Source organism: Populus euphratica, unplaced genomic scaffold, assembly GCF_000495115.2.
Source record: "Populus euphratica unplaced genomic scaffold, PopEup_1.0 scaffold1524.1, whole genome shotgun sequence".
Taxonomy (NCBI): Eukaryota; Viridiplantae; Streptophyta; class Magnoliopsida; order Malpighiales; family Salicaceae; genus Populus; species Populus euphratica.
The window spans coordinates 12,829-38,401 of NW_011501369.1; the positions used below are offsets into that span (position 1 = coordinate 12,829).

Here is a 25,573-nt window from a genome sequence, read left to right on the forward strand (position 1 = left end):
CATGTGATTGTTGTGAATTGACCAGGTTTGATGCTTGCTCGGTTTAACTTGGTGTCAAGAATGGTAATCTTTTTCTATTTCTGATATTCCAACAAAAAAAAATTCACATCAAAATGTTTATTCCTGCAATCCTTTATCCCCTTTCGATAGTTCAAATTTACCAGCAATTGTGTCCGAATCTGGACACCAACAATGAGAACGGAAAAAATTACATTTAAGAATCATAGAGAAACTGAGACTACCTACAAATTTTCATGAAACTTCGGTAGTTCAGCAACCAAAAAAACTCGAATTGACATGCCTACTTCAAGCGATTTAAACACAGACAAGCCAACATTTCTAGAACTAATCAGTCCATTCCCTGTGCTCCTCATGCGCCTTTTGGATTCCTATCAAGCGAGCATAGTCCACCCACCTGTTGAAGCAAAGGGATGGACATGAGATGCCACAGGTACAAAGATTATCTAGTTTAAGATTCCCAGGAAATAAAGGGTGCAATCTTACAATAATGAACCCAGGAACGTGTTGCCTGTTCGAACAGCAAAACAAAGTGCACCTAGCATGAGCTTGTGCTGGTGTAGCATAGGTTCCAAGATGCGCTGTTCAACAACACCAGCCAGTATTTGATACCTGTTCAACAGAGGTAGTCTGTCGGTAAACCATTCTAACCCATAGAAACCTAAATATCAATAGCAACTCATTCAGATTAAAATTTCAAACAACACTTCAAAATTGTAATAACAGATCCATTTTTTGAAATCATTTAAGCTTTTTAAATGGACAAAACGACACCAGTTCAAAATTTTCTACAATTCTTATCATGGAATATATTAGCAATGCTTCATTGTTAATTTGCTAATTAATCTGTTCTGAATAGTGGTTCTGGCACCAAAGGCTATATAAGACAAGTTATAACATGTAAAATTATGCTAGTGATCAAATTTTGCATAATTATGCTGTATTCAACAAAAACCTAATTTTGTTCCAATGATCAAATAAAAATCTTGCCCCGTGAAATCTAGCCCATATCTTTTATATGAATAGTGCATGAATTAAACGGTGTAATAAATTACAGCATCTTAGATAGGTCATAAAGAAGACACTAGATACTTAGAAAATTGAGCAAAAACCATGTCTGGAGGATCATTGTACCTGAGGTTGCTAGAAACTGCCATGTAGACACCATAGGCAACACTGGTAGATAAAATAGGTACATTTTCAACCTCACCAGCAGAAGACTTGTCCACAGTTTTCCGTGCATTGATCAAGGTATTTGTCACAGCGGTACCAACCTAAAACAAAACGATTGCATTAGAGGTATGCATCCTCAGAACCAAGAACCTTTCACCCATTAGCATACAAATGAGAGGACCGGTACTTTGCAACTAAAAAGGAGGCAAAAGACCAAGAATTATTCTTTTTTATTTGTCTAACTAGATTGAACTTGTTATAACGCAAGAACATGTGCACAAAAGGTTACCCCTGTTTAATATTGAAAACCAAACGTGCACACAGGAAGGAATCTATAAAAAAATGTCAGAGAGACAAACTGCTTATAATGCAAAGTTTTCAGACCACTAAAGATTAACAATTCCAAGAACATTCTCAGAGTAAAAGCCAAAACGCCAGAGAAGCAAATGGATTATCCATGCTTAAAAAAATGTGATGATAGGAACACAAAGTGTGTGTGTGTGTGTGTGTGTGTGGAGAGAGAGTTTCTCACTCCTCCAAAATGAGATTCTCCTGTAGAAAACTACATAGGTGATATAGAATGGCATGAGGTAGTATAGGCTATGTAAGATGGGGGAGACAAACCTCAACATATAACAACCTACCAACTTTAAATTCATTTCTTAGTACAAAATCATTAAAAAATGTGCTATATAACCTCCTGTCCAGTATGAACTTACCAGTGAGGAGGCGGTGCCAACAACAAAAAGCTTCGCTCCATTACGCTGCAATAACAAATCCATGTAAGGACCAGGCTACTCTTGGCATGGGAGTTAAGATATTTAATTAACAATGTGCAAAAAATAGAAAGTAAAAAACTTACCGCTATAGCACCTAATCTCTGTAAGAGTGAATAGGAAGTTCCAGCGAGAGCCACCTGTAATGAGGATTTGACGAGAAGGTGACTATCTAAGACTTTCTGTAGTCATCTTTGTTAAACTTACTAGTTAATGCATAAGTTTATCAATAAATCAGAAACCTGGAATGCATTATCAGGGCAGTTGTGGAAGAACTTTGCAATAGGTCCAGCGTTTCCTGCTAGTGGTGAACGGAGAGAAACCGTGGGAGCAGGAAGAAAAACAAGCATGAAATCTGCAATTACGGCCATCATCTAAGGAAAAAATGAATACCAACTAAGGGATGGAAATAATACATTTTCAGAATGCAATGGACAGTGTAATGAGTTTAGTAATTTCAATAAAAAATTACTAATTACTAGAATTTTTATTATAGCTTTTCTTTAACCTGAGCTTACAGGTAGAGTAAGGAAATTGAAATAACAAGTTTAAGGAAAAATATTTTAAAGAAAAACTGAATGGAAAGAACAATGCAAGATTGATAAACCCTAATCTAGAATTCTAGGCAGCTTCGAGGTAGCCCGGGCCTCCTGGATGAATGAGATTTGCTTCAAAGCAATTTCCTGCCTATCTGCTACCTCCACCCCCCCTTTTTATTCTAACTCTCGGTTCCTTATGAATTAATGATAATAGATATATTTGACAACTGTTTTATTTATCAGTGTTGTATTTGGATTCTTTTTCCTTCTCCCAAACGGTGTCGTTTGTCTTTGAACTTACTCCCCTGCTAGCTGTCAGTCGCAGGAACTTCTTCATCTTAGCCTTCCACGTAAGTGCTTCTTGTCCAATCTTGACCATACACGTGCTCACTTTATCTCTTTGTTGCAGGTAAGTATTCTTCAAAACGCCTCCTTCATTTCTTTCCCCGGCCTCCCTTGATCTTGCTCCTTTAGGTGCTGCCGGACTGTTACAACTCTCTCCCCCTTAAAAAACCTTGCCCTCAAGGTGAGGGTATGAACCTTTTAACCACTCTTCATCGACCCAAACTGCATCTTCTTTAGGCTGTCCTTCCCATCTTAACAGTACTTCTTCGTTTGTCTTCCTCCTTGAGACTTGGCTCCTTCGGTCAAGTATCTCTGCTGGTTCAGGTTGAGAATTCCTCTTGGGTTCAAGATTGGGTAGCTTCGGTTCAGGAATGGTCCCTTTCCCCAACCATTTCTTCAGCAGTGAGACATGGAACGTATTGTGGATTCGGGCTTCTTTTGAAAGATCTAGCTGGTAAGCCACTTCCCCCACCCTTTTTAAGATTTTGAATGGCCCGAAGTATTTATACGCTAACTTTCCATTTTTATTTTTTGCATGCTGGACTGTCTGAATGGCTGGAGCCGGAGGTAAACCCACTCCCTTTCTTTGAACTGGATCTCTTTTCGACCTTTATCTACTTGTTTCTTTTGTCTCTCCTGAGCTCGAGCTAAGTTGTGTTTAATTTCTGCAATTTGTTCTGTTCTATGTTGTAATTGTTCCTCTACTGCGTGGTTTTTTGTTGACCCGGGGATGTAATCTGTGAGGCTCGGGGGTGGGCAACCATAAATTGCTTCAAATGGGGTGGATTTGAGGGATGTGTGGTAGCTGGTATTGTAACAATATTCGGTCATGGTTAGCCAATTAGACCAGCCCTTCGGATTATCTCCTACATAGCATCTCAAATACCCTTCCAATGTTTTGTTAGTTGCCTCTGTTTGACCGTCGGTTTGGGGGTGGTAGGCTGTTGACATTAGCAGCTTAACCCCCTGAATTTGGAATAACTCTCCCCAAAAATTGCTAGTAAAGGTAGGATCCCTGTCTGATATTATGTTGTCTGGTAGTCCATGTAGTTTCATTACATTCTGTGAGAACAGATTGGCGATTTTTGTCGCGTTGTAGAGGTGGGACACAGGGATAAAATGGGTATATTTGGTAAACCTATCCACAACTACCATAATTACCGAGTATTGATTAGATTTTGGTAGCCCCTTTATAAAATCCATAGATATAGATGACCATGGTTTGGTGGGTATAGGTAAAGGTTGTAAGAGTCTTGAGGGTTTTGTGTTTACTCCTTTTGCTCTCTGGCAGACCTCACACTGTTTAATGTAGGTTTGTATATCTGATTTCATTCCTACCCAAAAGAAATCTCTCCTTGCCCTTTTTAGTGTTCTCTCAAAACCCGTGTGTCCCAAGGATGGGCTATCATGTATATAATTTAATATGGCTGTTTTTTATAGGGCTGGATTGACTGATGTAGACTCTCTGTTTATAGTATAGTATCCCACCCCTAAAATGGTATTTTAAGGTGCCTATGGTTTCCTGGTCTAGTTGTTGCATGATAGCTTGAATTTCCAGATCAGTTTTATAGCTATCTTTTAATTAATCAGCCCAATAAATAATTGGAGTAGAGATAGCCCATAGTGTACAATCTTCTATGGTGTCCTCCTGTCTAGAGAGTGCATCAGCTACTAGGTTCTCCTTCCCTGCTCGAAACTCGACCACAAAGTCATATCCAATCAATTTGGATAACCATTTCTGCTGTGTGGGGGTTCCAACCTGCTGCTCCAATAAATACTTGAGGCTCTGTTGGTCCGTCTTAACCTTAAAGGCTTAGCCTAAAAGGTAAGGCCTCTATTTCTGAACAGCAGTGACTAATGCCAAGAACTCCTTCTCATAGGTGGATAGTGATAGCTCCCTCCCCTTTAGACTCTTGCTGAAATAAGAGATGAGTCTACCTCCTTGCATTAGCACAACACCGAGTCCTATACCTGAGGCATCACACTCTACTACAAAACTTTGGTTAAAATCTGGTAGTGTTAGGACTGGGGGGGTTGATACAACCTGTTTTAATTATTCAAAGGCTTGTTCTGCTTCCGAATCCCATTTGAAAGCCCCTTTTTTCAATAGTCTCGTTAAGGGACTAACAATCGCCCCATAACTCTTGATGAATCTACGGTAGTAACCTGTTAACCCTAAAAAACCCCTTAGTGATTTGAGCATGTTTGGTCTAGGCCACTTGATCATTGACTCCACTTTGCTGGGGTCAGCATGTACTCCCTGATCTGATACGATATGCCCTAAATATTCAATTTCTTTGCTTGCAAATTTACATTTAGACTCTTTGGCAAATAACTTGTGTCGCACCAGAGTCTCAAATACCATCCTTAGATGTCTCTCATGTTCTTCCACATTGTGACTGTAGACTAGAATGTCATCGAAGAAAACCAGAACAAATTTTCTGAGATAGGGTCGAAAAATATCATTCATCAAACCTTGAAAAGTGGAAGGAGCATTTGTGAGGCCGAAAGGCATCACCAAAAATTCATAGTGCCCTTCGTGAGTTCGAAAGGCTGTTTTGGGAACATCTTTTTCCTTCATTCTGATCTGGTGAAAGCCCGACCGCAGGTCTAGCTTGGAAAAAATCTGAGAACCATGAAGCTCGTCTAGTAGTTCTTCCACAACTGGTATGGGAAACTTGTCTTTCATAGTTTCCTTGTTGAGGGCATGATAGTCAACACACATTCTCCATGACCCATTAGCCTTCCTAACTAGTAGGACTGGCGATGAAAAGGGGCTTTGGCTGGGTCTTATGGTACCCATTGCCAACAACTCTTTAATAAGCTTTTCTATCTCAGATTTTTGGTAGTAGGGGTACCTGTAAGGACGTACACTGATTGGGGAGGTACCCTTTTTCAATATTATAGAGTGATCATGTGATCTCCTAGGTGGAATTCCTTTTGGCTCTTGAAAAACTTCCATGAATTCTAGCAACAGATTCTCAATATGTTCTGGAATCTCATTCTGAGCTGATCCTAGCTCCCATATTTGCAGAATTAGGCCTTCCTCGACTCTTCTCAACTCTTGTAAAAAGGTTGGGCTGTAGTCAACCTCTGATTTCTCCACTCCCATTCCACAGATCAGGACCTTCTTCCCCTCCTTTTGGAATTCCATTTTTAAGGCTAAGAAGTCCCACAGAATGGGCCCTAGACTTTTGAGCCACTGAATTCCTAACACCATATCGCATCCTCCCAACTGAATGACATAAGCCCGGGTGACAAACTGATCTCCTTGGATTATCAGTTTGATATCTGGGCAGCTTCCCTCGCTCCACAACTGAGAACCATCTGCAATATTCACCCTGATAGGCTTGTGTTTTAGGACTTTCATCCCTACCCTCCTGGCTACCCTGGGGTGTATGAAATTATGTGTACTTCCTGTGTCAATTAAGGCCACGAAGTTATGGCCACTTAGCTTAACTTCTACCCTCATAGTTTTAGGATTGGGACTCCCTATGATTGCATGAAGCGATATGCCAATATCCTCATTGCCTTCTTCCGGAGGTTCTCCTAAATCAATCAGATCTTCAGGGGCACAAGTTTTCTCCTCCACCTCCTCATCTACTTCCTCTATCAAGAATATCCTTGGTCCTCCACACTTATAGCCAGGTCCCTATTTACTGTCACATTTAAAGCAAAGCCCCTTGTCTCTTTTTTCCTTCATCTGTGCTGGAGTGAGTCTGTGTATCTGAACTGGTTTATTTTCAGCCCTGGACTGAATTGGTGTTGGGCTGCGGCCTTGAAGTCCCATAGCACTAGGCCTCCAGGATTTCCTCATGATTGATAGATTTTCCTCCTGCATCCTTGCTAGTCCATAGGCAGTCACCAAATTCTGGGGGTTCAGCATTCTGACTCCTATTTTTAAAAACCAGCAAACAGGGTCTTTTTTAGTCAGTTTCCCAAGACTATGTCAAGCATGTTCCTTATGGAATATTGGCCATAAATCATGAATTGCACAATGCACATCTCCACTAGGATGCGTCTCAAGAGTCAATAGAAGATTATCTAAAGACCCCTTACTCGGGCCATCCTTAATGAATAGTGTTTTATCTTCACGGTTTACAGATACCACTTCTAAAGAACGACATTGTGCATTGCAAGTCCATCTTGCACATCGATGGCAGACTTTCAGTCATTTTACACGATGTTTCTTTGCAAAAGTGCTTTTACTTGTTCCAGGCATGTGTGAAATGAAAGAATTGGAAGACTCACCTGATAATCGGACCTTTGCTTCAATTAACCAGGGTATCTCTTCAGGAATTCCATGGTTCATTAACAACCTCAATCTTGTACACCTAGCTCGGTAAATTTTTATAATCGCATTTTAAGACAAAACAGGAAAATACTTTTTCAATTTTTCAAGAGTGGTGTTCATTTTTTAAGATGAGAAGTGGAAAAAAGATACAAAGAGAAGAGAAGAAACAAGGAATTGAACAAATATACACATAGATATCAATTATCATGGGAAACTGAAAAAACCGACTTAAGAGTCATGGAGTACCGTTATCCGCCATTTAACTGGAGTGAGAGAGACTAGCAAACCAAGAGTTACAAAAAAAACAAAACACAAAAACAATGTGAGAAAAAAAAATAATCAACCTTTATCTATAGGATCATTCAAACCAGTTGATTCATTTTCACTAGGAAAATTATCAAAGTAAGCTTTCTAATGATGTTCATTTACCTTAAAAACATTGTCATTCTTTGGATTCTCAATATCAAAGGCCCCATAAGGATACACATGTTTCTCAAAAAATGGACTACCCCATCTTGATTTTAGCTCTCTAGGGAATAAATGGAGTTGAGAATTATAAAACAAAACTTTTTGACCAGTATCAATTTTTTGACAATTTTCACAAGTTTTGTAGAATGCATGCGTGTCCTTGAACATGGTGGGCCAATAAAATTCATTTTGAAAGATTTTTGTAGCTGTCTTTTTTGACGAGAAATAACTCCCACATGTTTCAAAATGACAAAGTTGAATGGCACTACTTATCTCCTTGTTAGGAATACATCTTTAAAATATTTGATCAGGACAATATTTGAATAAGTTCGGGTCATCCCAATAAAAGTTCTTCACTTTATTCAAAAACTTTTCTTTGTCTTGGGTACTCCAATCAGCTGGCAAATCTCCTGAAGCAAGAAAATTGATGTTTTTATCATACCAAGGCATTGGACTAAGAGAAAGTAAGGATTCGTCAGGAAAATAATAATCGATTGATGTGATGTCAGATGTCAAATTTATTGCCACTCTTGACAAAAGATTCGCATCAACATTTTCGATAATTTTTTCATCTATGATTTTGATTAGTACTTAAAAGTGAATTTTTTTATCAAGGTTTTATATCATTATTTTGCACTTGAAGTATTAATAACTCCTTAACTAAAGCATGTTTTATAATAACATATGTAATAATATAAGATACCTTTAATTTATGGTAAATATTTATTTTAAATGCAGGCCTATCACATAAATGAAAGGATTGATTGATGACTTTAAGAATTGAAATTGAAAGGACAAAGAGATGGTTAAACTTCGAAAAGAGATGCTGGTGCAATTCAAACCGGAACACTGTTTGGTAACTGGGTCATATCTGGAGTTGTAGATCTCATATTTAAGTCTACTTTATATGGATAGAAAGCTAAGACATAGACTTATAACTTTCATATAGAGCCCAAGACTTAAAAAGGCCATTTTCAAGTCCAAATTATAGCAACAACAAAGAAGTCTGAATTTGTCCTCTAGCCCGAGCACTGTTCAGTGTTTGGCCCATATCTGGAGTTTTCGAAGTCCAAATGACCTGAATTTTTTACACGAGAAAGCTGAGACAATTTCCTACAATGTTTATGTTTTCAAGTGGTTCCAATTTAGACGTTATCAATGATGTTTTGGGCAGATAAGAGAAGATAAGGATTGTTACCAAGTCAAGTGTTGGTCACCCACTCATCAATTAGTCATCAAATCAACAATTCCTAATTTTGGCCTATAAAAAGAGGCATTTGCCATGCATTTAGGTATCTTGGTTTTCAAATCAAGATCATGCTCTTGCTTTCTCTCTTTGTATTTTTTGTAATGTCTTACCTTTCCATACATATAAAGTAGACCTAAATCCGAGATCTACAGCTCCAGATATGATCCAATTACCGAACAGTGTTCCGGTTTGGACTACACCGACATCTCTTTTCTAAGTTTGACCATCTTTTTGTACTTTCAATTTCAGTTCTTAAATTCATCAATTAATCCTTTTATTTATGTGATAGGCCTGCATTTAAAATAAACATTTACTACAAATTAAATGTATCTTATATTATTAGATATGTTATTATAAAACATGTTTTAGTTAAGGAGTTATTGATACTTCAAGTGCAAAATGATGATATAAAACCTTGATAAAAATACATTTTTAAGTACTAATCAGTGGGCAGGAGATGTGGTCCACGATTTGCTGTAGATTTCCTATTGAATTGGCTTTCTCCGTGCGAATCAAAATGGATGATGAACAGTGCTTCCAAACAGTGCCGTTTGTGTCCTTGGGAATGACTATTTTTCACTTTGGCCCCAATTAAGATCTTAATAAGTAATAATTAATTTCTAATTGTGCCCTTGGATTAAATTCAATTTGAATCCTTGAGGTATAGCACCATTTACACAACAGTCCTGGGTTTCTGGACAATTTAATTTGGTCTTTGGACTTTAATTTTCTAGCAATTTTCCTTGAATCAGCTCCAAACTTTGGTATTTCTTCAATTAAATCCCCGATTCCTTTAATTAATTGAATCAAAGTTTAATTAAGTCCTCAAACTCATTAATTCTTCAATTAAGCTCTTGATTTCATTAATTAAAATAATCCTAATTTTAATTAAATTCTCAAACTTATTAATTCTTCAATTTCTAACCAATTAACTCTTAAATTTTAAAAATTTCAACTGTGAACTTTAAATTTATGCTATCTTAACCCAATTCTCAACTAAATTTATTTTTTTAATATTTATTTAAAAATTAGGTTATGACAGTTGCCATCTCTTTATAATATTTACAATGCAAAGATATGGAAATTTTTCATTTTCTTTATCTTTGTGTAGTAAATTTATAAAGAAAAGTAGATACAAAAAGCTTTTTTTTTTAGAGTCTTGAAAACTTCAAAAATACTAGATTGACATATGACTTTTACAGAGAGAACAAGTCATTTGGAAGACGACCCATTTTTTTTTTGTTTTTTTTGAAATGGATCAAATTATTTTGGACAACCTGCCCGATGATAAAAGAAACGCGAAGAATTTCACAAATGGTCTAATTATTCTAGGTGACCTGCCTGATGAAGAATAAAACGCGAAAGGGTTTCGCGAATGGTTTAATTGTTCCAGGCGACCTGCCCGATAAAAAATAAAACATGACAAGGGTTTCGTAAGTGGTCTAATTGTTCCAGGTGACCTGCCCGATGTTTGAAAAATATAAGGATTTTTCATATTGGTCACATTGTAATTTATTACTTGCCTAGTGGAAAAATACGAAGATTTTTCAGGATGGTCACATTGTAATGAGTTACCTGCCCATTGGAAAAATATGAGGATTTTTCAGGATGGTCACATTGTAATGGGTTACTTACCCAGTGAAAAAACATGATGATTTTTCAAAAGTGGTCACATTATAATGGGTCAACTAGCTAGTGAAAAAATACGAGGATTTTTTAGGATGGTCACATTGTAATGGGTTACCTGCCCAGTGGAAAAATACGAGGATTTTTCAGATTGGTCACATTGTAATGGGTTACCTGCCTAGTGGAAAAATACGATGATTTTTCAAAAGTGGTCACATTGTAATGGGTCACCTGCCCAGTGGAAAAATACGAGGATTTTTCAGGATGGTCATGATAGGGCTCGAAGGCGCACTATTCAAGAGATGAAAGCTCGAAGGAAATGAGGGCTTAGAGATGTGCTCGAAAGGAAATGAGGGCTTGATGGCGCACTCAAAAGGAGATAGAGTTAGGAAATACACTACCTTGAATGGTCGAGGGCTCGAAGCGCACACGAAAAGAAATAAGGTAAGGGCTCGAAGGCGTACTCAAAAGGAGGTAGGATAGAAAATGCTTTACCTTTGATGGTCGAGGGCTCAAAGGTGCACTTGAAAAGAAATGAGGTGAGAGCTCGAAGGCGCATTCAAAGGGAGGTAAGATAGAAAATGCACTACCTTTGATAGTCGAGGGCTCGAAGGCGCACTCGAAAAGAAATTAGGTGAGGGCTTAAAGGCGCACTCAAAATGAGGTAGGATAGAAAATGCATTACCTTTGATGGTTGAGGACTTGAAGGCACACTCGAAAAGAAATAAGGAGAGGGCTCGAAGGGCACTCAAGTGGAGGTAGGATAGGAAATGCACTACCTTTGATGGTCGAGGGCTCGAAGGTGCATTTGAAAAGAAATGAGGTGAGGGCTTGAAGGCGCACTCAAGTGAAGGTAAGATAGGAAATGCACTACCTTTGATGGTCGAGGGCTCGAAGGTGCACTCGAAAGGAAATAAGGCGAGGGCTTAAAGGCGCACTTAAAAGGAGGTAAGATAGGAAATGCATTACCTTTGATGGTCGAGGGCTAGAAGGCGTACTCAAAAAGAAATAAGGCGAGGACTCAAAGGCGCACTCAAATGGAGGTAGGATAGAAAATGCACTACCTTTGATGGTCGAGGGCTCGAAGGCGCACTTAAAAGGAGGTAGGATAGAAAATGCACTACCTTTGATGGTCGAGGGCTCGAAGGCGCACTCGAAAAGAAATAAGGCAAGGGCTCGAAGACGCACTTAAAAGGAGGTAGGATAGAAAATGTACTGCCTTTGATGGTCGAGAGCTTGAAGGCGCACCCGAAAAGAAATGAGGTGAGGGCTCGAAGGCGTACTCAAAAGGAGGTAGGATAGAAAATACACTACCTTTGATGGTCGAGGGCTCGAAGGCGCACTCGAAAAGAAATAAGGCGAGGGCTCGAAGGCGCACTCGAAAAGAAATGAGGTGAGGGCTTGAAGGCGCACTAAAAAACAGATAGGATAGAAAATGCACTACCTTTGATGGTTGAAGGCTCGAAGGCGCACTCGAAAAGAAATAAGGCGAGGGCTCGAAGGTGCACTCAAGTGGAGACAGGATAGGAAATGCACTACCTTTGATGGTTGAGGCCTCGAAGGCACACTCGAAAGGAGGTAGGGTAGGAAATGCACTACCTTTAATGGTCGAGAGCTCGAAGATGCACTCGAAAAAAAAATAAGATGAGAGCTCGAAGGCACACTTAAAAGAAGGTAAGGTAGGAAATGCACTACCTTTAATGGTCGAGAGCTCGAAGATGCACTCGAAAAAAAAATAAGATGAGAGCTCGAAGGCACACTTAAAAGAAGGTAAGGTAGGAAATGCACTACCTTGGGAATGGAAAATGAAAGGTGGTGGAAAAATACAAAGATTTTTCAAGTGGCCTAATTCTCATAGGAGGCCGCCTAGGTTGAAAAATTCTCAAAAGCGAAAAATTTTCAAAAGCAATTTCAATGTTCGCCATTTCAAGTTGGCCTTCCACTTGATGAATTCTGTTAGAATTTTCTCTTATGAAATTTGCAAAACTCATTATACAATGTTTTAAAGTTTAAATGATATGCATGCATCTTTACCTGATTTGAAATATAGGCCCCCCATTTCTTCTTAGTCTTCTTGTTGCTTGGTTGGTGAGATCTTGCTTTCTAATTTGAGTCATCTTTTTCGTTTGGCTTTCTAGCCCACTCAAGTTAGCCCATATAAGTATTTTTTTCAGATTTGTTTGCACAACTCAACCTTTGTGGTGCCCATCGTGACCCACTTCCTTACTAAATATTTTCTGACTCGTCAAATAATTTGAGAGGATCATTCATTGCCCTTATCTCACTGCTAAAAACATTTGGTGTCACTAGCTAAAAGGATCAAGCTGTCTTTTGTAAACCAAAATGCCCCCTTGTCTTATTGAAGGAAATTAACATCTCCTTTTCTAGAATTTTTCCTTCTAAACACAATGTTGCCCCCTTGTATTGGTCACTGCCTCTAAGTGTGCTCTGTCAGCGACTTAAATAAATAATGGTTTTAAGAGGTCATTCTCTCATTTCTCTCCTTTCCAGTTTGGTGAAGGAATACGGGTTTATAATGAATCTTGAAATCTTGATCTTGCATTTTGAAAACAAAAATTATTTTGATGTGAGTTTAAAAAATTTGCTTTTGAAATCTTGCAACTCCTTGGTTATTTTCTTTCTTGAAAAAAAGATTATTTTCTCTTGTGTTTGGTAATGAGATCTTTAGTGAAAATACGTCACGAGATGACTTTTTGTTTTTATAGGTTTTCAAAGTGGAGGGCTCGAGAAAAAGCTCGAGGTTTTGTATGAGAAAAACTTGTCTCTTTTTGAACACTTATTTTTATCAGCATGAATAACAATGAGTAGTTTATTCTTGATGTCATGAATTTTATGAAAAAGTATTCTCTGCATTTTGAGAGCATTGTTTATTTTTCTAGGTTGCTTGCTTGCTTGATTAGAAAGGACTTCTACAGGCACGTAACGTAGGCTGTGGTTTTTGGCTATGAAAGAAAATGATTCATAAGGCTCAAAGAGTGTTTCAAGGTTTCAAAGACTAAGGATCACTATCAACAGTTTGTCATTCATATTTTCTTTTGCCGCTCTTCTTTGATTTGCTACTTCTTATTTTTTTATTGCTTTGCTAGGATATACTCATTTTATCTTGGATGTCACTTTTTGTAGTGATTTGAGCATGCCCCCTAGCATTTGAGTTTCTTGAACTCTTATGCCTTTTTGGCTTTCTTGTATCCTTTTCTCTTTTCTTATTGAAATTTTCTCTTGCCCTAGTGTGGGGTGTAATCCTAGTCGAGATTTTTTATGAAAGAGAAAATTATTTAGGTTCAAGAAAAGGATCGCAACGAATGTATTTATTTCAGAACGTGAAATGAATAACAAAGATGGTCTTTCCTCATTTCAAGCGCAAGTAGTTAAGATCAATAAACTCTGACCTCATCTAGTATGATGGTTTGGTCTTTACAAAGATGCATTTTATGAGTCATGAGCAATGAGTTCACTATATACCATTATTCATACATTTAAAAACACATGATTCAAGAGTTATGAGGTAAGGGTATTTATTCATTTCATTTTTCTTTTTCTTTTTAGAGTTTGGTCACCTTTATAAAGGAGTTGCTTCATTCACTTGTCATTCTACTGTAGAATGTCAAAAATATCATTTTTGAATAAACATCAAATTATTTTTGAAATCAAAATGCCAGATCAATTTTTCAAAACTCCAATAGGGAAACTGATTTTGGTAAAAGAGATGAATTGCGTCTATGAGATCACGCGAGGCTTCCAAAGTGTATTTATAAGTTCTTATAAGAAAACTCTCTTAAGAATAATGCTTGGTCGTAAACATGATTGAATGACAAACTTATTATTTTATTGAAACTTTGGAAAAGAATTTTAACAATAAAGAACTTATGCCAACATCTTGGGCTATGAACACTAGAATGATAACACATAAAGGGGCTAAACATTTAGCGATCATTTATTGGAATTTCTGGAATCTTTCAATCATTCATTCTCCTCGACAAGGACATCTTTTCAATAGTCAATTGAAATCATATGTAGATCATTCTCGACCTAATATCATTATAGCTTTATCTTCAAGATAGTTGATTTCTAGGAGTCGGTGTGAAGCAATTAGCTATAGGAACGATAAGTGCCTTGAAAACCACCTTTAGTGAAACCGTTCTTCTCGATCGGGTTAGCAATCTTACCTAACTCAATGGCTTGTTCAATCCTCTCAGCTATAACAACTAGGTCAATGAAATATTGTACAAAGCTTCTAACCAAGTATTCAAAGTACAAAGCTTTAAAGGTGTTGGAAAATAAACTGATCATCTTTTTTTCCAACATGGGAGGGTTAACTTGTGCATTACCTCACTCAATCGTTTAGCATATTCCCTTATGGACTCTTTGTTGTCCTTCTCCATAGCTTGCAAGTTTAACCGATCAGGGCCCACGTCTATATTGAACTTATATTACCTCATGAAGGCATCAACTAAATCCTTCAATTTTTTACCTTAGTATTGTTCAACCGTATATACCAAGTGAGGGTAGTGTCACTCAATCTGTCTTGAAAGAAATGAATCAGCAGTTTCTCATCATCAACCACCTCAGCCATTTTGTTGCAACATGCTTTGAGATGAGTTATAGGGCATTGAGTTCCTGAATATTTAACAAATTCTGGCACTTTAAACTTTTTAGGAATGACAACATTGGCACCAAACACATCTCAGCAGCCTTTATAGGATCATATAGGTGAATTGCCTTAAATTCTTTCATCCTTTACTCTAGGGCAACCAATTTGTTCAGACCATCTTCTTTTACTATCTTGCCCTTTTGAGATTCCTTCTTTATAGAATTAATGGTTAAAGGAGTTCTCGTGGGGTATGCTGGTTGGAAATGCATGGCTTGTTAAAAATTAGATGACAAACCGTTTGCCCCCAGATTCTATAGATTGAAGGGATTTATGGGCATAGGTTCAGGCTAAGTTATATGTGTTGCTTTTCCAAATTTGTCTCTCAAGGCCTGTTCAAGTAGACTAGTAAGCTTTGCGACTTCTTCTCTAAGATTGTCCACCTCCTTTTGGTGTTGAGCTTCCAACTAGGCTCTTTCTTCATTTTTCATTTGTCTTTTTCTCGAACGAGTGTTATAGGTGGGTTTTAATGGGGAACCTATATTTTAACCTGCTAAATGTAAATCATACAATTATGCAAAAATGTTGATTCAATTAAAAAAATACATATGAAATGCGGACTAACCCTTTATGGGATGACAACCTAATAGGAAGATCTTAATTATTAAGTGCATCAATGGGTTTGTCAATATCTAGTTTCAGAGGGTCTCTCGCATGCTTAGTGATCGTCCTCAAAAGGTCGATATGAGGCTTACAAGTAGTGTGAAAATAAAGGCCCTAAGTAATATCAGTTTGGCATATCAACTACTTCCAAGTAAACAATCAAACGAAAATTGGATAGTTTCACAAGTTTTACCCAGGTTAAAGCCGTTAGGGTACCATTACTCCCGCACTTATTTTAGGTTGTAAAGTGTGTGCTCTTAAAGTGATATATGTCAACATAAACAAGGATGCATGCTAAAGCAGTAAATGCAGGAAAAATAAACAAATAAACACAACAAACAAAATAGCAATAATAAACAAAAGGCAAAGCTTAATCCATTAGTCCCCAATGGAGTCACTATTCTGTCGCACCCAACATCGCAGTGGCCTTAACAATTTTATTTCATGGAAAGAATGGATTTCTGGTATCATATTCTTTGATGGTGAATGGTCTTGTTTAATGAGTCGCCACCTATTATTATGGTCACGAGGAACCTTAACTGGTCAACAGAGATTTTATGATACGAGACTGGTTACGCAAAGGGAAGATATTATCACCCCTTAAGCGTCCGGCCTAAGGCAGGTTGCATTGTTAACTTTGTCATAAATTGCTAATGTTTTGTTGGTTTATACTATGGTGCTTTTGCATGTAATATTCCTGACTCTGGCGTCAATGAATATTTAACTACGGATATTTCCAACTCTAGCGTTGGTAAATATCACGTAGTTATAAAAACAAAATAAATTTAAATTACTTTTTTTTTATTCCTGACTCTGGCGTCAATAAATAAACAAATCAAATAAATTTATTTTTACGCATCACACAAAAAACAAAATAAATTTAAATTAGAATTTTTTTATTTCTGACTTTAGCGTCAATGAATAAACAAATCAAATAAATTTATTTTTTACGCATACATATTTTTTATGTAACTAAATAAAAGTAAAATATAATAAAATAAAATAAGTTTACATCAGTATTTTTATTCCTGACTTTGGCGTCAGTGAATAAACCAATAAATTTATTTTATTTTATTTTTGCATGCATATTTTTTATTTTTATATAACTAAATAAAATACAATAAAATAAATTTAAATCAGTATTTTTATTTTGACTCTAGTGTTAATGAATAAAAATAATAAATTTATATTTATTTTTTTTTATTTATACTTACACACATTTTTGTTTTTTTTGTTTTTTTTTGAGGTTCGACCGGGCTAGGCCCAGCTAGCCCGGCCCGGTCACTGGCCTAGCCAGTGACCAGACATTTTTTACCCGCAGTCATGCGTGAATTGTTCACGCACGCTTGCTACAACCACCATGCAATTAAATCTCTAATGCACAGTGTTGGTGAATTAAAATTGTCAGTAAGGGATTACCAGTAACTGTTGGAGACGAAGACGATGGCGATGAAGACGTGACATTGATGATCGAACAGACACTCTCTCCTCTGCTTCTTCTTGTTTTCCTCTTTGTCTTCCCTTGCCTTTCTTTTTGTCTTTCTTTTTCTTTGTTTTTGTATCTATCTCTCTTTCTCTATAATGTATGTCTTTCTCTCTTTCTATTTTCTGGGTTTTTCCTCTCTTTTTTTTGTGGTTCTTGCTTGCGTTTTTTCTGTTTTTCTTTTTGTGCAGGGATGTCTGCAGAGATGAAGGCAATGGCAGGGAAAATTCTCTGTGTATGCTGGTTTCCTTTACTCTCCTTCTCTCTGTGTATTATTTCTTTCTCTGGGTTTTTTGCTTTGTTTTTGCTCTGGTTCTGCCTCTGTTTTTTGCTCTGGTTTTCCCTGTTTTTCTGGGTTTTTCTTCCTTGTTTTTGCTTGTGTTCCTCTCTTTCTGCTTCTGTTTTCTTCCCTGGTTCTTGGCCTGTTCGTCCTTCTCTGTTTTCTGGGTTTTACTTGAGTTTTTCTCCCTCCATTGCTCTGTTCTGCTCTGCCTTTTATAGAGCCAGAGAGCCTCAAATTCAGTCCTGTCTTTGCAGGACTGTTATTCAAATCACGAACGGGATCATGGGCAGGAGACGTGGTCCATGATTTGCTGCAGATTTCCTGTTGAATCAGCTTTCTCCGTGCGAATCGAAAGGGATGATGAACAGTGCTTCCAAACGGCGTCGTTTGTGTCCTTCGGAATGACTATTTTTCACTTTGTCCCTAATTGGGATCTTAATCAATAATAATTAATTTCTAATTGTGCCATTGGATTAAATTCAATTTGAATCCCTGAGTTATAGCATCATTTACATAACAATCCTGAGTTTCTGGATTATTCAATTTGGTTTTTTTAAACTTTAGTTTCCTAGTAATTTTTCTTGAATCAACTCCAAAGTTTGGTATTTTTTCAATTAAATCTCTAATTCCTTTAATTAATTAAATCAAAGTTTAATTAAGTCCTCAAACTCATTAATTCTTCAATTAAACTCTTGATTTTATTAATTAAAATAATTCTAATTTTAATTAAATTTTCAAACTTATTAATTCTTCAATTTTTAATTAATTAACTCTTAAATTTTAAAAATTTCAACCATTAACTTTAAATTTATGCTATCTTAACTCAATTCTCAACTAAATTTATTTTTTTAATATTTATTTAAAAATTAGGTTATAACAAATAATATGAATACCAAATTTGAATAAGGCAGATAGGACAGACTGACAGACGCTCACGCAATATCAGATTAGATCGAACAAACTATAAATATTTTACTTCACGTAGACAGAGAGCATCAGGGAAAAAAAAACAGAGAGTGAGAGCGATAATGAGCTCTGGAGCTGGAAAGATTGTGTGCGTGACTGGAGCCTCGGGTTATATAGCTTCATGGATAGTCAAGCTCCTCCTCTCACGTGGTTACACTGTCAAGGCCTCTGTTCGTGACCCAAGTGAGTCACTCGCTCCCTCTATCATCCTTTTCCCTTGCACGGCTTCTTTCTTTTTTTCTTATTTTTTTTGTTGCTTTTGATATAAGATATGGATCATTATGTTATTTAATTGCAAGAATCAAGAGATACTCATTTTTAAATAATGGTAATTTGGTTCTTTGATGGGAGTGATTAGATCATTGCTTTGCGGTTAATCATGGATTTTCAGGGACTAAAGATTGGAATTCTGTTTTTTTTTTTTTTTTTTTGGTGATCGGAATGAATTTTAAAGAAAATGCAATCTACAACAAGCTTCTTCTGCCTCCAACAAAATCCACCCTCTTGAATATATATAAGCTTGTTGTAGATTGAGAATTACAAGTAGTAATTTGGAAGTTCTTATTTCGCTAAGGTTAGTAAATATTAAAATCATGAATCGCAGTAAGCGATGATGATAATGGTATTTTGACGTTAACTGAAAACATGAAATGTTTAGCAATGAGAAAAAGATTGCCTTTTAATTGAGTTAATGTAATGATAAATTCAAAGGTATGTTCTGTTGCTGTTGTTGCAGATGTCAGATTGTTTTGGCATTAAACAATCCGAGGGGATATTGGCATTCCAAAAATGTCTAACCACTCTCTCACTATCCCAAATTTGTTTCTTATTTTTGTACCAAAACATGGAAAAGTATTTGAAAATTATGGTTAAGTAATGGGATATCAAATGGGGGAATATTTCAAAAATCTTTTCCTTTTTTGTGTTTAAATGGCTGGGGTATGAAATTGGGTTAAGCCTCTCTCTCACCCAATTGAGTTAGAACCATTTCTTTCATGTTTAAGCGCACAATTCCCCTTCTTGTACGGGGAAAGATACCTGCTTTAAGTAAAGTTCCGGTAGTGTTTCTGGCTTGTCTTCTTTGTCGATTTATCTTTTTTTAAAACAAAAAATTCTTTTTTTTTTTTAATCTAATTTGAACCGTGATTCTACATAAATTCAGACTTTTGGATCACCTGTTTTGTGATTTCTTGAGTCTCTCAGGTTTACCATTCCTCATGGTATTTTAGCTCTTGAAATTTATGTCAACCATCTTTTTGCCTGATTTAAGTGGTCATCCTGCAGTGACGCCATATAAATCCAGACTTTTGGATCACCTAGTCTTGTGATTTCTGGTCTCTCAGGTTTATCATTCCTCATGGTATTCTAACTCCTGAAATTCGTGTCAATCCATTTTGTTACCTGATTTCAGTGGCCATACTGCAGTAAAGCGGCATTGTAAAAAATTGGTCGTTTTATGTCATTTTGTAACCATGTAGTAGTGATAATGAAAGGTGTATGAACAGAAATGCTAGTATGCGTTACTTGTTTTCTCTTGAACTGAACCATGAAAGTCCTTAAGCAAAATGCTCTTACTAAAAAATAACGCTGCTTCATCATGCATTATATTACACTAAAACTGAAAGTAATCTATTTTAGTGTGCTTTGGAGAAATATAATGTTATTGACTATATAGTTCGGGCATGCTCTGTTCATCATGACAGAATGATCTTACTTGTGTTTTTTCCTGTGAGGTTGACTTAGGGGAAATAGTTTACTTGTTACAATTTTTAAGTTTGCCCATCACAATTTATATTTACCAAAAACTACTTGCAATTTCAGTGATTTACTGGTTGTTGTCAATTTATATTCCACAGATGATCCCAAAAAGACACAACACTTGCGTGCACTCTGTGGAGCTCAGAAGAGACTTGAGCTGGTCAAAGCAAATTTATTGGAAGAAGGTTCCTTTGATTCTATTGTTGAAGGGTGTGAAGGTGTTTTCCACACTGCATCTCCTTGTTATTATGATGTCAAGGACCCACAGGTTAATCCTGCATACCCACTCTTAAATAACTGCAGTTTTTCTTATGTACATGAGACTTCATTATTTATGAAAATCAGGTAGAAACTTAAATAGTGCCCCAAAATAGAATGTATCTTTCTCACAATCATTGTGATATTCATATGCATCAGGGTGCTGAAATATTACACCCTGGATGCTGTCTAAATGCCGAATACTTTGAAATATTAAATTATTAATATTGAAATGGATTTAAAGAACAAAACATTATGGATCAGTCTTCCATAGTGCACTTGAATCCAAAATTAACAGCAGTACATGGTAGATTCATTATTTTATTGATTCACTGTCAGGAATAGAAGGGCACTGTGAACAGATTTACTTCCTGCTAATTAAGATGCTGTCACAAGAGCTCATGGCTATGAGTAGGATGTGATATTGTTTGATATCCTTCATTGTTGAGGTACATGAAAGTCAGGCTATGTATAAGATGCAGCAGTTCTTTGAGACCTATATATATATGTTATCAAAGAACACCTTTTCTTAGGAAGGTATCCAGCATCGAGCAATATAGTTTTCGAATATATCTTACACAAATGCTCCCAGGTCAGTTGTATTGGGCTGTGACTTGAAGCTTTCCTGTAAAGGTTAAAAAAAGGTTTGGCCTATGTAAATGCTATTTGCCTTCACTGATTCTTGAACTATGCTATTAGAGTGCAGCATGGGAACTTATTTCTTTCAGTTTATGCTGATTTACAGTCTGAAAAAATAAATTCTGTCTTTTGTTCTTAGGGTCATGTTTAGATGAACTTTTAGATGTTGAGGTCTGGATTTGTTTTGATTTGTCTTCAAATGGTTGTAATCAATTTTCTTCTCATTTCAGGCAGAGTTGCTTGATCCTGCAGTGAAAGGAACACTCAATGTCCTTGGCTCATGTGCAAAACACCCATCAATCAAACGAGTTGTGTTAACATCTTCTATGGCTGCAGTTGCTTACAATGGGAAACCTCGGACTCCAGATGTAGTAGTGGATGAAACTTGGTTTTCGGATCCGGAACTGTGTAGAGAATCTAAGGTGTGTGCACGTGCCGATACTTTCTGGATCTTCAGGAAAATTAAGTTATCTCACTTATGAAATTATATTTTTCAAATCTTGTTCACTTTTAGTGTCGAGTTGTTTCATTCTTCATTGCTTTGGAAATGGAAATCAAATCACACAGTTCACTTTTATCCATTTTAATTCTGTTCTGAAACTGAGTGTACTCTGGGATATGGTTTTGCTGATTGAGCCAGATGGTGGTGGCGGCACAACTACATTGCTTGCAATTTTGTCATTTTATGCTAGGCGTAACTTCTGCTTATGATGTTTCTTTCTTTGTTTTTATGTTTGTTTGGACATTGCTCTAAGAAAGTTGGAGGTTTAGCTGAATAATAAATTATCATTTGTAGAAAGTCAGAGAAAATAGTGATAGAAAGATATAAGGATGTAATTTTTTTCCCCGTTCTCACATCAGATATGAAAATTCTTTTTGAAGATGAAGTGTTTCTAAATGGTATTAAGAATCTATTTTTCATTACTTCTGCTATTGACTTCAAAACTTTCACTGTAAGCTACTGCTCCTTTGCTTCTATAAAATCTTCTGAATGAAGTTTCATTTTCTCCTACCAAATCAGTAATATATTAGTGAATAAACAAAGAGACACGATAGCCATCCTTGTGATGTAGCTCCTGAGAATTAAACATCAGTAATATTTTTTCTCATGATCAATTCGAACTTATCTCTCATAGTTATGTTCAATGTGCGGTTTCTCTCATTCTAGGCCATTCCATTAAACACAATTCTGTCTGCTGCCTTTTGATGATGTGTAAGTAATGATAACGAAATGTTTCTACCATGTGCATTTGACAATGGGCTGTGCTAAGATCTGCAGTATTTTGTCTCCAACCCCTTATTCCCTGTATGTTTTTAGCTTTGGTACGTGCTTTCAAAGACATTGGCTGAGGATGCTGCATGGCAATTTGCAAAAGAAAAGGGTATGGACATGGTTGCAATAAATCCATCAATGGTTATTGGTCCTCTCTTGCAGCCAACACTTAATACAAGTACTGCAGCAATTTTAAGCCTAATAAAAGGTACTTCTTTATGCTAACTAGACTAATCTTTTCATCCTGTACGTAACCAGTAGCATATATTTCATCTCAACAAATCACTCTTGCATAGAACAAATTAGAAGCGCATAAAATTCTGTAGAGAACTTGCATAAGTGACGTAAATTGCAAATTAAAAGCACTCATTTTATGTTTGTTTGTTAGAATTGTTAAATCTCCCATGCTACTGGACAACAACACTGGCTGGCTATCCGTTACACGCTTTTTACCAAGTTAAAAATACTGTTTTGAAGAAGAGAAACCCAAATATTAATAGTTGTTACTTTATTAACGTAGAAGAGTAATGTAGCCAACTCTTTGTTTGATAATATTCTTTCCTTAAAGCATGTGGCTCTTTTCTTACCTCTGTGTTGAATGCAGGAGCACAAACTTTCCCCAATGCATCTTTTGGATGGATAAATGTTAAAGATGTTGCCAATGCACACATACAAGCATTTGAGCTGTCATCAGCTAGTGGGAGATATTGTTTGGTTGAGAGAGTGGCACACCACTCAGAAGTAGTGAAGATTCTGCGAGAGCTTTATCCTGATCTCCAACTCCCGGAAAAGTAAGTCTTTTCCCACTATAATTTACCCTTTCTATTTATTGTTTTGTTCCGATGATTTCTGATCTCAGTCACAATACTCTTGTTCTCCCTACCCTGTTTATACCTTTCACGGCATTTACCTTTTTGTCACCTTATTTTGTGTGGTTTTCACGGCGGCATATGCATTTGGTAAACAAAGATTTTGTTGGGGAATCCGACCAATGATGTACTGATATTTGTTCATAGAAAGCCAAGCACATTGAAACAATATTTAACGTGGTTCGGTAAATCGCCTACTTCCACGGAAGAATCAATATTATTAGAGATAGAGAAAAAATACAAAACAAATACTTGGAGGAGGAGGATTATACTCACTCAAAGTCAACTCCCAGCTCATTGCTGCAGTTGCAGCAGGGCTGCTGCCCTTGGCAGCCTTTCTTTCTCTCTTATTCTCTTACACACACTCACCACTTTCTCTCATTTTACTCTCAAACAATGCCTCTATTTATAGACATCAATGGGAAGACAAGATCCACAAATCATGACATGATTTGTGGCACTAATGGTGGCGCAACACATGGGTTGCATTATTTTTGTCAATGGTGGTGCAACTACCATTGTAGCCTTTTGACAATGGTAACTCTACTCCTTAGGATAGGCTTCAAAAGTGTTGCCCATTAATTACAATATTCCAACAGATTTTAGTAAGGTGGCAGTGTGCCTACCCATTCTTGTGATGCTTATTACCGACCTCACCTTCTTGTGCCAGTTTAGAAGGCACATAAAAAAGTCCGTTCAATTAAAGAAAAAAAAAACAAGGAGAAGTAGAAGTTTGTCTGTTCAGTAGCCAGCATTCTATTGCAAAATGTGCATTAAAAAGCAGATGGCAACACCATGCCTGGGTAATAGTGGTGCACATTTCGCCTGGTTTCCAATCATGCATCTCTTTTGAAAAGTGTTTGACCTTGAAATATAAGTACACGATGAAAGTCACATCTTGAATGGTACAATCATCAGCTAGTCCTTTTTGATGATTTGTTGTAGCTAGTTCTAGTTAATTTGTTTCATGGAATAATTCGACACCAAAATTCATCTGTGTTCATTCAAGGCCACTTTTTTCACTAACTTAAGTGTTTGAAGATCATTGAACAGAGTAGATTGTTCTCTTTGAGAATTCTCTGTCATCATCTTCAATTTTTCTTCAAAAGTTATATTGAATTCCTTTGTGATAAACTTTGGCAGGTGCGCCGATGATAAGCCATGTGTGCCAATCTATCAAGTTTCCAAAGAAAAAGCCAAAAGCTTGGGTATTGAATTCATTCCTTTGGAAGCTAGCATCAAGGAAACCGTGGAAAGCTTGAAGGAGAAAGGATTCGTCAGTTTTTGAGCATTTCCTGCATGCAAGAGTTTTCTTACGTGAAATAAATAAACGGTGGAGGGTATAGCATAGAACTCGATGGTGATTTTGCTTTCCATGCATTGCGATTGTTTTTATAGTTATGGTTTAAAAAAATAGTTTAATAAAGAATTGTAAGGTTTATTTTAAAAAATGAGGTGTTTGGTATTGTGATAGAAAAAAAAAACAATTTCTTGTATTTTATTAATATGCTTTTTATTTAAGGTTTGTTTGTAAAATTACTTTTATATATATATATATAATTGCAAAACATAGGTGTTTTGTAATTATGATTACATAATGAAATGAAAAATCCTTATACATTAATTTATTTTTTCATTGCTTCATTAAACTATTTGTAATTTTATCATGTACAAAATCCATACATGAAGGCTTCTATGATCCTTGAATGGTCGAGTGAGGAACAATATCAGGTAAAAAGTCATCGAAAAATAAATTAAGAATACGATCATACTTAGAAAAAACTGCATCATTATTCGATCTCTTTCTAATATAGTTATGTAGTATTATTAAAGCAATTACAATCTCAACTTGCGTTTTGTATAGATAATCAGGCATGTTTTGCAAAATTCTTCACATTTGTTTCCATACCTCAAAAAAACACTTTATCACGTTACGTAGTGATTAGTATGTGATTAATACTTAAAAGTGTATTTTTATTAAAATTCTATATCATCATTTTGTACTTGAAGTATTAATAACTTCTTAACTAAAACATGTTTTATAATACAAGTCTGATACCATAAGATACCTTTAATTTATAGTAAATACAGGCCTATCATATAATTGAAAGAATTGATTGATGAGTTGAAGTATTAAAATTGAAAGGACAAAAAGATGACTAAACTTAAAAAAAAGATGCTAGTGTAGTCCAAACTACAACACTGTTCGGTAATTAGGTCATATCTGGAGCTGTAGATCCTGGATTTAAGTCTACTTTATATAGATGGAAAAATAAGACATACG

General features: G+C 36.3%; 2 protein-coding genes across 2 annotated transcripts; one reads left to right on the plus strand and one right to left on the minus strand.

The window, feature by feature from the left end:
• Positions 1-52: 52 nt before the first annotated feature.
• On the minus strand, positions 53-6,737 carry LOC105117775 (uncharacterized). The gene is made up of 9 exons (XM_011015532.1): positions 6,585-6,737; positions 6,176-6,503; positions 3,055-3,056; positions 2,210-2,341; positions 2,054-2,107; positions 1,911-1,955; positions 1,153-1,292; positions 505-630; positions 53-415 (listed from the first exon to the last, which is right to left on the minus strand). The coding sequence occupies exons 1-9, from the start codon at positions 6,735-6,737 to the stop codon at positions 346-348; spliced, it is 1,050 nt and encodes a 349-aa protein (XP_011013834.1). The 3' UTR covers positions 53-345.
• An 11,712-nt stretch (positions 6,738-18,449) lies between these two features.
• LOC105117771 (cinnamoyl-CoA reductase 1-like) lies at positions 18,450-24,741 on the plus strand. The gene is made up of 6 exons (XM_011015530.1): positions 18,450-18,675; positions 20,349-20,518; positions 21,378-21,569; positions 22,466-22,628; positions 23,025-23,211; positions 24,433-24,741. Exons 1-6 carry the CDS (start codon positions 18,555-18,557, stop codon positions 24,575-24,577), a joined length of 978 nt encoding a protein of 325 aa, XP_011013832.1. The 5' UTR covers positions 18,450-18,554; the 3' UTR covers positions 24,578-24,741.
• The last annotated feature ends 832 nt before the right edge of the window (positions 24,742-25,573 follow it).

Bases quoted from the DNA above. Each gene is read 5' to 3' on its own strand.
- LOC105117775 (XM_011015532.1), bottom strand. From the start codon at position 6,737: ATGCTGAACCCCCAGAATTTGGTGACTGCCTATGGACTAGCAAGGATG. The intron at 6,504-6,584 runs GTTCAGATACAC...GACAGTAAATAG, and splicing joins CCAGGGCTGAAAATAAACCA to GGACCTGGCTATAAGTGTGG. The intron at 1,956-2,053 runs GTAAGTTTTTTA...TTGTTATTGCAG, and splicing joins AGAGATTAGGTGCTATAGCG to CGTAATGGAGCGAAGCTTTT.
- LOC105117771 (XM_011015530.1), top strand. From the start codon at position 18,555: ATGAGCTCTGGAGCTGGAAAGATTGTGTGCGTGACTGGAGCCTCGGGT. The intron at 18,676-20,348 runs GTGAGTCACTCG...TATATTCCACAG, and splicing joins GGCCTCTGTTCGTGACCCAA to ATGATCCCAAAAAGACACAA. The intron at 20,519-21,377 runs GTTAATCCTGCA...TTCTCATTTCAG, and splicing joins ATGATGTCAAGGACCCACAG to GCAGAGTTGCTTGATCCTGC.